Source organism: Apis cerana, linkage group LG13, assembly GCF_029169275.1.
Source record: "Apis cerana isolate GH-2021 linkage group LG13, AcerK_1.0, whole genome shotgun sequence".
Classification (NCBI taxonomy): Eukaryota; Metazoa; Arthropoda; class Insecta; order Hymenoptera; family Apidae; genus Apis; species Apis cerana.
In genome coordinates this window covers 5,052,672-5,064,283 of record NC_083864.1, presented here as the reverse complement: position 1 = coordinate 5,064,283, position 11,612 = coordinate 5,052,672, and the positions used below count along the sequence as shown (strand labels likewise).

At 33.0% G+C, this 11,612-nt stretch overlaps 1 protein-coding gene across 3 annotated transcripts in view; it reads right to left on the bottom strand.

Moving 5' to 3' along the window:
• The window catches only part of LOC108000168 (heterogeneous nuclear ribonucleoprotein 27C), a 34,931-nt gene that overhangs the window by 3,451 nt on the left and 19,868 nt on the right, over positions 1–11,612 (bottom strand). Inside the window, exon 9 of one of the 3 annotated variants that reach the window (XM_062083770.1) lies at positions 349–1,940. The exons of the other annotated variants lie outside the window; for them this stretch is intronic. Within the exon in view, the coding sequence (XP_061939754.1) occupies positions 1,807–1,940 (134 nt within the window). The 3' untranslated portion in view covers positions 349–1,806. Of the gene's footprint in view, positions 1–348; positions 1,941–11,612 lie in introns of those variants that run through there. 3 annotated transcript variants of the gene reach the window in all.

Sequence of the window (11,612 nt, the reverse complement as noted above, 5' to 3'; positions counted from 1 at the left end):
TTTTGATAGGAAGATCCATCAACCTCTTCGACGATAATCGTGTCGGTGAAGTTTCTTAAGGTTCTCTTCTCAGGGGGCACGCTGCGATGAAGGAGAATTTTTAGGTCACTGGGATAAAAATCGTATTCGTGGATTAAAGAAAGCAACGAGGTCGCGCGTTGATGGAAAAAAAAGATCGATAATCGCGATAATCGAGATTGATTATAAATTGGAAGATGGAATTTAACGCAATTGATTATAAATTGGAAGATGATGATCGAAATGATGATGTTTGGAGATATCGATTCGTGGATGGGAAAGCACGGAGAAATACATTTTGTATAAGGTGTGTGTATATATATATATATATATATAAAATATATATATATATAAAATTGATGTATTAATATCGATATGTTTAAGATTAATCTAAGCACTAATTATTGTATAGTAGAAAGAAACAATAGAAAAAACGATCAGATCGTGCAACAAAAGAAATAAATTGTATCAAAAATGTCTCGTAACGTGCAAGTAGGAAAAGCTTATATTACGTCCTTAATCATCTTAATCGTATTAGTGCTTATCGACTAAACACCGCCGACTTAAATATACGAGATAAAACCAAAAAAGTTATAATATCCTCGTATTTTTTCTCACCTGTGATAATATCTATCTCTCGCTCTCTCTCTCTCTCTCTCTCTCGCTCGCTCTCTCACTTTCTCTCCCTCTCTTTCTCTCTTACAATTTTTAGTACAAAATTTATTTCATCTATATCGCGGCCTTAATAATTAGTATAAAAGTACTTAGTACTATGTATCACGAGCATCGAGCAACTTCGAGGCTAATATAGAAAGTTCACGATCGAGTTTAACCCGAGATTCCCTTGGGGAAGAGTCTCGGTTTATTACACACACGGATATGAATTTCAGCGCGTGTTTCAGATCCGAACGGCAACGTCGATACAAGAGGACGCAGTTTAATGGAATTTAATCTGTTTCTGGACTTGGGATTAAATTAACATTTCGTATTGATATTCTAATTTCGACAAAGACAAATTGTACGTATTATTTTTTCCAAGTCCATAAGTAAAATAAATCAAATCTACCCTAAATTTTAACTTAAAGTTTTCGCAGCATGGTAGTAGAGCTTCTTAAATAAAAAATATACAGACCAATTGTTACCATGATTCCAATTTTTTTTTTTTTTGCATTAGATCTACATGTATAAATTAAAAAGAAAAAAAAATATGGAAGAAAAAAAAAAGAAAAGAATATAGCGTAGACGTTATAAATCTAAAAATTGTCCCGTGATAAAATTTAATATTATAAGTAACTTAATAACGGATCTAAGCGGTAGGCCTTAAGTAATCTTAATTTTTAAAAGGACGCATGCTTACACGCCGTCACTTGCACGTAACTTATATAAATCCTTAATAGATAAATCGTCTTACGGGCTATTTTCACGAATCATCGTTCGTATGAACGATCAAAAAGTGACAACTATAAAAGCAATTTTCCTTAATAATGTATCAAAACGTGGACGTGAATTGTTTCAGGCATAGGGAAGCAAAGAGGATGATGGCCACCTTTGTAAAAATGTGTACGATTAAGTACGTTTTCTTTCTCATCTATCTAATCAACGCTTTCCCTTACACCTGATACCCATATTCCTCCATCACAGCGCTGCCAACCTCTCCTTTCTCTCTTTCTTCTCTATTTTCCTAAATTTTTTTTTCTTTCCTTTTTTTTTTCTTTTTTTCTTTTTTTTTTTTAAATAACCTAGATGCTTGATATCTGTATGTCTTTGGTAGGCCGTATTCGCTATTTCTTAGCGCCTATAAGGGTGGTAATTCGTATGCTGGGTCAAGGAAAACCGTTGGGGACCTGGGGCTGCGTCTCCGTTCGGAATGAATGTCGGACTTCCAGTTTCGGTGTTTTTGAACTTTGGGATCGGGGTGTTGTCTGCGGGAAATAAAGGAGGAAATTAGGTAGTGTGGGCCGCCCCGAACACGCCTTTCTCGCCAGGCGTGAATATGTAAATTGGGGATGACGTAGCTACGCGAGAATACGAATGGAAATTTCCACGTTCTCCGCTCTGCGACAATGTGAAAGCTATCTTAACTTTTACTTTAACGAAGAAAGTTAAGAATTTAATTTTCTTAAAAGAAAAAAGAAATAAAAAGAAAACTATCGTGATGAATGTAAAAATACTAAAGGGGCAAAAACGTTGCAAAATTTTTTTTTTTCAACTAAAACCTGAACGATAAAAAATTAATTGGCCCCTATGTATATAATACCGAGGAACACCGAATTATCTCGAACCTGAGTATCTGAATATATTCATCATTTCGAAAAAACTTTTACGGCACAACGTAGAATATACGTTTAATACATATCTTTCGAATATTTATTTTCGAGCTCAGTTTCGAGATATGGTGAATTGAAATAACGTTGGGACGCGCATAAAACACTGCACCAATGAATAGCTCGTTTCTCGTAGTGGCAATGGTATATATATATAAATATACATATACATATACATATACATATAAAAAAAAGAAAAAAAAAAGAATTCTTTGAAACAGTGGACCACCTCTGTAATTCCATCCTAGACAATAAAATTATTTCACGTTTGCGCCCGAATCGTATCGGATAAAAAGAAAATTTGTTTTGTTTTATCAAAAAATTGAACAGAATCGAAGAGGAACCAGCAACCGAAATTTACGCAAAAATATCGAAAACGGAAATATTTTACGTATTCTTTCGAGCAAATTGCAAAACAGAAGCGACAAAAAGAAAGTAGAAGGAACTAGTCTAGAATTATTGACTAATAACTGTGAGCGAACAACAAGAAGGCGTGGCTATCAAAACAATTACGCGAAAAAAGAAACTCTCTCTTCACGCGCACTCGCATGCTCGCTTCCACTTATACATCCACTCATGCACAAAAAGTTTTTTATATGATGAACTAGAAAAAAAAATTAATTCATTAAAGTTGCATACATTCCTCTTACGCGATTTTTTTAAAGAGAACAGATAAAAAAAAAAAAGAAATAAATTTAATATTAATATTAAACCGTGCAGTGTTTTAAGTCTCTCAACCTTTTTGGATAAAATAAAAATCATAAAATTAATTACTTAATACGAAAAAAAAAAAGAAACTAGTTTTAAACGAAGGGAGAGATTGTTTGGATTGACAAAATTCGTTTGCTTTTTTTTCATCAATATCATTTTCTATTTAATCATCCTCATAATCTATACCAGTATGTACTTTATGAATAATGATCCACTCTTTTTTTCTTCTATATTATCATTATATCATCATAATAATTATCAGCATATCAACTTATCATCAATGTATCATTATATATATATATTTATATATAATTATATATATATATATTTATCATCATTATAATTGTTATATTAATATTATTAATATAATATCTTAAGTATCAATAATCAATTAATCCACTAGAAACACCGTTAAGTATATTAATATATATATATATTCTTTTTGTATATATATATACGTGTATGTGTGTATTTGAATAATAATAGTAGTAGTAATAATAATAATGACAATAATTAATAATAATTAATAATAATTATAATAATAGTAGTAGTTACAATATAGTAATAATAGTAGTAGTAGCAGTAGTAGTAATAGTAATAGTACAGTAGCAATAGTAATAGTACTGTTTTATGTGTCACTTTGGGAGTGAGGAGAGCAGATAGAAGGTTGCACAATTACAAATGAGTGTTCATCGAGTGAAAAAATAAAGCAGAAATCAATAATTCACAAAATAGAAATTATGCCCTCCCCAATTGGACCTTCCCGACACTTTGATATTTATATTTATATCATATAATTTAATCTTTCTTAATGAATTCCCCTTTCTTTTTATCCTCTCTCATTTCCTGGCAGAACACGGAAAACATTAAACATTAATCTTTTGAAATTTCGTTTTCCTCTTCTTTTCTTTCAATGATATAATAATTTTCATGCACACATGCATCCCATCTCCGACTATTTTTCCGCTTCCCTTCATTATTCAACCTGTATTTTTTTTTTTTTATTCGTGTCCTAGTTTCATTTGTTCTTTCATTCCACTCTAATTTCATCGAACAGACAATCGGGATCAAGATTGATATTTTTCGACTCTGGCGTAACGCGACAAAAATCACACAAGTAGACTTTTGTGTGTCGCGTGTCTGTATTCCTTCTAACTTATCGTTTATAAATGAGACTCTTTGTTCAACATTGCGTAACTATTACACCTACAGATATTGTTTCTCAATCGATCCAAGGACTTGCACGCGACGTCATTCGATCTTCCTTACTTTGCCAATCACACCCCCATTCTTATCAGATTAACTAATATCGCTAAAATTAGATAACGATCGTTAGTCCGCTATTAAACTATCCATCGAAATTTTCGTTAGTCTGTTTCTCTTTCCCCTCCCCCTCCTTCATTGTGTGTCGCGTTATTTTTATATACATCACCACAAAATATAAAATTAACAAAAGAAATCGCAAGATAATTGACAAATAATCTTACTATCTAGCAAGAAACAATCTCAATCCAAGGGAAAAATAAAATCTTTGAAACGTCACTTTTGTTCAAATTGGTCAGATATATCTTTCTAAGTTTTTTGAGACTCGATTAGATCATTAGAAGAAGTCTCTAACGAAAATTTCAGGTGTTTGATGAGATTTTCATTTCGTTTCTTTCTTTCTTTCTTTCTTTCTTTCTTTCTTTTTCCCTTTAATTACGATTTGGAAATATTGCGTCGACACTTTCATCACATCATCGCATTTTAAGCACTAACGGTTTAGCTATGATTCTTTTAACGCAAGTACATACTCCCTATGCACTATACACGTGTAATGCAGCTTAATAAACTTTTACATTATCTCGCGTGTTTTTTTTTTTTATTCTTTTTATTTATTAAAGATTTGGCAAATCTTAAACCTGGTTCAGCGCCAAACGGCGCCACTTGTACACCGCGTACAAACTATATATGTTCCTTGTATTACTAGAAAATCTTGTCAGCGGCACTGTGTGTGTGTCTCTGTCGTTTGAAAATTTATCTCTACACGCTCTCCTCTCGCAATTACCCCGATTTAACTTCCACACAAAGATATCATTCACACCTATTCATCTCTCTTCCTCTTTTATTCGCGAAACTTTCCAAACAATCGTTCCCTATATAGGCTCATTCAATGGCTCTCTCTTCCGCAATCATAGCGATTCACGCTTTTACGATTCTCTTTCTCGTGAGTATAATTTTCATCGGTTTTCGATTCATTCATCACGTACACGCTCGCTCATGAACTGTGTCTCATTCGTCATCAACGCATGCCTCTTTTCTAATTCTTTTTCTTTTTCTTTTTCTTTCAACGATCCCCACCACTCTCCTCGATTAACCGATTAACCGGCAATTCAACAACCCTCTCAGTCTCTCTCTCCATATCCTCTCGTGCACCCTCGTTTAATACAATTTGACCTCTAACAAAAGAATTAAAATTACAACGACTAATCAACGACTTAGATAGACGCGTTTCCTTTTTACTTAAGAGTTACGGAACAATTATTATGATTCTCACGAGAACACAATGGTTGGCATTTGTTTGTTTCATTAAAAATATTATCTTCGTTTTATTTTTTTTTTTCCGCTCTATTTTTAAATACATCCCTAAGCGACGGTCTCTTAATGTCGAGTTTAATTACGCATTAATTAATTAATTAGATAATTAATCGATACTCTTAATTATTGATTCCTACGCTTTGTTTTGTCCCCGTAAAAAGCACGGTTTTGGAAATGCGTGTTCCACGACCCGAAACGTTTTATATAACCGTATATAAAAACGGGGATGAAGAAAATTACTACTAAATATTGTGTGTATGTGTGTGTATATGTGTATATGTATCCTTTTTTTTTTCTCTAAAGTCCGATGATGAGCTTCGTTTTTTCGTTTTTTTTTCCCTCCCCACGTATCGTTTCTGCGTTTAAGGTACTCTGAGGATAATCGTTAATTTATAATACATTTGTACACAACTTATCCCTTAATCAATAATTATATCGATTTACCTACAACATTGTCCGGATATCCTCATTCACTCTTTTCACGCCTCTCGTACGCACATCATTCACACGCTCGCTATCTTCCATCGAGTGTCGACCCTTTCTTTTTCTCGGTTTTTTTTTTTTTTCTTCTTCTTTTACGATTACTAAAATCGCACGACCAATGGTCATACGTTTTTAAGACACGTTCTAAGAGCCTGCCGTTTTATCGAAACGATATGCGACGTTCGAATACGCGGCATAAAAATATAAGATATAAAAAAAGAAGAAAGAGAATAATAATAAGTAAACAGCGATGGGATGTAACGACAAAATAGAAATTCTACGACTGAAAAAAAGAATCGAAGAGGAATAGAAATATACGCTCTTGCCTCTTGCGAGGCGATAAAACTTAGAAGACGAAATAAATTGTCTGTTCTTCTTCTTTCTTAGGACTATAACACGATTCCTTATATCTCGAATAATTCCCGGTTCCCCTGGTAGCACTTTTGGTGTACTTTCGAGTATTTATCGATCAACCCCCCTCCCCGTGAAATTCTATTTCATTAGTTACTTAGCTTATTTTCGTTTCGCTCTTAATCAGCTACTATTTTTTTGTCTTATCATTTTTTTTTCTTTCTTATTATTTTCTTTAATCTCGACTCATACAATCTATCCTTAGGCGGAGGTAAAGTTTAATCCCTTTAATCCTTTATCAAGTAAACTAGACCGTTAAACGTTAGATAGCCTTTAACTATTATTTAATATAATAAACGTGATAGTCGATAATAATCTTAAAAACGGCATCCATCTCTAATTAATATTTCGAGGAGTTTATGTGTAATGTGCACGGGTCTCGGTCGTCGTCAGCACCTCGCGCGTTAAATATAATAATTCTCTGTTTAAATTCATTACTAAAACTCTTATTTATCCTAACTACCCGTCTGTCTTCTCCTATTTGTTACGTTAGTAAGTCCGTCTTATTTTTCATCTCTTCTTTCTTTCTTTCTTTCTTTTTTTTTTTTTACATCTCTGATTTTGTCCACACTTTCTTTCTCTCTCTCTCTCTCTCTTCTCATTCGTTCCCTCGTTCTTTCATTCTCTTTCTTTCTTAGAACATCTATTAAATTACTTCTCTCATTCACTTATTCGCTCTCTCAATCCCTATCTCTCTCGACATCTCATTTCCTGAAAATTCCTTTTCCTTCACTCATTCTCACTGTTAGATAATTTAATTAAACGCAATCCTCTCTCTCTCTTTCTCTCTCTTTCTCTCTCTTTCTCCCTCTTTCTCACTTTTTCCCATATAAACTTAAACTACGCTGATACGCGCTCGAGAAGCTGTAGATATAGATATTTATTCGAGAAAGTAGTAAAGCCATTGCTTGTAATCCATGATAATTAATTAATTAATTACAATAGAAAATAATAACAATAACAGTACAGTTCCTCGTTTATTTAAGTGTTACTAGTCGTAAATAGTAAATAGTTTGATAAATCGTAGCAGTACTTTGACACTTTTTTATCTTTTATCTAGTTTCATCTCGAACTTTTTATCCCTCCCTCCCTCCCTCCCTTCATCCTTTTTGTTTCACCACATCGTTAATAAACCTAAGCCTAAAGTGACACGACAATATTTCCAAATCGATATATCGTTCGTAGAATAAAAAGCAGAGGCGCTTTTCTTCTCATTTAAGAAACACTAAGATTCACGATCCTCCTTTCTTATTTTTTTTTCCTTCTTCTTTCATCCTCTTGGATGCGAAGAACCCTCGCCCTCCATTTTCTTTGATATACATTCGGAGAATTTTGATCAAAGGGTTTTTCTTTAATCTACGCGAAAAAGGTCCTCTCTTTGCTTAAACTTTTTTTTCTTTTTAAAGGGCAGTGGTCGTTGGACGTATTTTGCTCAGCGAAAAAGTACCGTAACGATTAAATAAGCAAAGAGTATCGTTTTTTTTTTCTTTTTTTAACGCGAAACTTAAGACTTACCATAGAATCGATTTACGATACAACATATTATTTACTATGCAATTTATTTCACGTATGATATTCTCTTATATCTTCTTCTTTTTCTTTTTTTCTTTTTTTTTTTTTTCATTTTTTGATTATTTTTCATTTTTGTCCAAGAGTTTCTCAGTCTTATTAGGACCGTTTCAGGGGACTCGACATTCTTGGAATGAGCAAAATCAATTTCATTCGTTTCAGCCTTTATTTCTTTCAAACTAGTTGCTCGCATCTTCTTAAAATTCAGTCATGACTCAGAATATAACAATATATATATATATATATATATATATATACATATACATATATACATATATATCATTGAACAACTAATTTCCATCGTTAAAATTAATTAATCTTAGCAAATAAAATATAAGGAATCTTGAACACGGATTATAATACGAAGTTATCGAAAATTCGTTCCAACCACCAGCCAGCCCTGATATATTTCTGGTCGATTTTCCATGTTATCATCAATTATATATACGCGACTTCTTATTACATCTTCGCGACTCCTCTTTCCTTTTTCTTCTTTTTTTCTTTCCTATTCGTACACGTACGTATATGATAGATGCACATCGAGATATTATTAAATATTACTCGTTAAAGTACAAACAGTTAATTCTATGATAAAAGTATTAGTGCATGCGCAATATAGGATTCGTTAAATACTATCGTGTTTACCGAATCTCGATTCGTACGTCGATTTTTATATAGTCGAACTTCGGGTACGTTGTATTATGTAACTTGTCTCTCTAATAAGAATAAATCTGATCTAATTAAATTTTACACGTCGTATTTCCTTCTTCTTTCTTTATTTTTCGAGATCTGTGTTTCGATGAATCGTCGATGAATCTCTATTCTCTAAAAAAGAAAAGAAAAAAGCCTTCGATCCCGTCACATTTACGAACGTACTTATTAAATATCGTCGATATTCTCGTCGCACGATAGTCACGTTCATCTTTTTAAGCGACACTCGCCGCGGCGAATGCTAAATGCATGGGTGAACTTATTCCGACACGAATTCATTTTGATACATACAAAGATACGTCTGCGTACCAACTCGAGAACGAGGTTGTACTCGTTTAATTAACCATTACGTTAAATCCCTTAATTAATTAATCAATTAATCGATTAATATCCGTAATAACAATCTAATAAGTTTTGTATTTCTGATTTGCGTGTGGACGTACCGTCTAAATATATATTTAACCAGTAGATTTCTATACAAAGAGTAAAAGAGTATCGTTTTTTTTTTATTATTATTATTATTATTATTTTTTTGTTGGTTGTAAGGCTTCGTTCATGGTTCTTTCTTAATCGAAAAGTTCTACACCAACCTTCTATTCATCTATCATTCCTCTTCGCATCCGATTTTCAACCCCTTCGATTCAGTCGTTTTCTTACGTTGTACTTCTGCCCGTCCACGATATCTCTATGAATAATTACGATTATTAATTAACTATTACTTAATTGAAAATTGTTTCTTTCGGGTCCCGAATAGCTTAGAGGTTGACTTATTTAAAAAATGAACGGTTGTGAAACGTGAGCTACGGTTAAGATCCTCGCCGTTTCTTTAAACAATTTGCCGCGCGAACGGCCGATACTGCAAACAATGAGTGAAAGATCAAGACGAAATGTGACTTTTTTTTCTTTTTTTCTTTTTTTTTTTTTTTAATCGTTCAAAATTTCAGTCGTGAAACGTCCTGTTCTTAACCCGTAACATCGATCTCTCAGACGACTTGGCTAATTTAAGGAAAAAAAAAAAAAGAAAAAAGAGAAAATAAGAAAGAAGACTAAGCCTATATATAGTACCGATGCAACTACGCGTGATCTGAGAAATGGACGTTAAGCGTTAATGATTTATGGACCGATTAAAAATATTCGAACGTTATACAAAATTGCTATACGCTATTAGATTAATTTCTTTTTTTGATTCGTTTAGTAACTCACGATCGCAGAAGTATCATAGAAAGGGTTGTCGAATGGATGCGCACGATTTGTGTATGCGTGTGTATGTGCTTAACTATAGCGTGAAAAATCTCCATTAACACGTTAACCCCTTAGCGGATAATAATAAATCCTTTTTACATGATTAGGGCAATAATACGATTTAAGTATCTAACACGTAACTTAATGTCGATGAGAATCGACTACCTGGCTGCCTGTGATATCAGCTAACGAGCGAAGGACCGACTTATTTACGAAAGGACCGACACGTTTAGGAACTCCAGGAACAAAGAAGAAGCAGTTGGCGCCTCGTTGAAAAATCACGGTTCATTAATTACAATGAGGTATATGTTATTCGACAAATCCTTACGGACGATTAAAAAACATGTTCACTTTGTTTCAGTTTCCACCTATCTCGCGCACGCGCGTATCTTGTTTCATTTTTCCTTCTTCTCCTTTCTTTTAACTCTAAGAAGTATCCTAAAGAGATTGACGCCTGCGAGTAAAATCGTGTCGAAACGGTGCTTGATTAAAGAAATTGCTAGCAGCTTTTTTCATCATGTGACATTCGAGAATAAAGAAAATTTGCGTGAATCGCTCCATTGTCTGCTAACAACTCGAGTTTTGTTAACATGATTTACGACGATATTCTAATAACCCTCGACTTATCATTTTTACGTACGGGGAAAGTAAATGATACGATATTCAGAAGAACGTGGCGATCGTGCGAATACAAATGTGACGAGGAACGGTGTAAACGATTTATTCTCTCGAGAATTAATCTTTCAAATTTACTGTCATCACTGTAATCACGAAATTTTAGTTTTTAATGCCTAAAATATATAACTCCTGTTTTAGAAAAGTAATAGCAGAACAAGAAAAGTAAAAACACTTGACAGAATGGTTAAAATATTGCAAAAAATGAATAATAATGATTAAAGTAAAAGTATAGAAGAGACATTAGCGATACGAACTGATCATGGAGTAAAAATTAACAAGTATAATGATAATAAAAGCAATAATAACGAAAATAGTGGCAAGAAAAAATACCGAATTACATAACAAACTCGTACACCTTCTATATGTATATATAGCGTTTGCCGAACTTTGCTTATCAACTTTGAACTATGCATGCAAAATTGATGTTCCTCATATATTCATAGACAATGCTGCGTATGTATACATACACATATATACATTATTTTCAAGTATTGTATCTCAATGAAACGGCATCGTAGTTCATTAACGCAACGATGACAAATCGATTAATGCTCCATACGGTTGAATAATCATTATCCGATTGGATATTATCCAGAACGATGCGTACCACATATCACGTAAATATCGATTTTAGGGAGATACGATTACGTTCAGTCTTCAAAAAATAGTTTAATTACAGAATGAATTAAAAGTTGAAAAAAAAAAAAAAAAAAAAAAGAGAGAGAAACTATCATTAAGATATCGATGCGCAAATTGATTAAATATATCTGTACAAAAAAATGAAAATCTATTCGTTATCGAGACATAAATTTATGCTTCGAAAAAGATGATCCTTTTGATTATAATTTACTCGGATAATAAGAAAAAAATACCTATCTCCCTAATTTT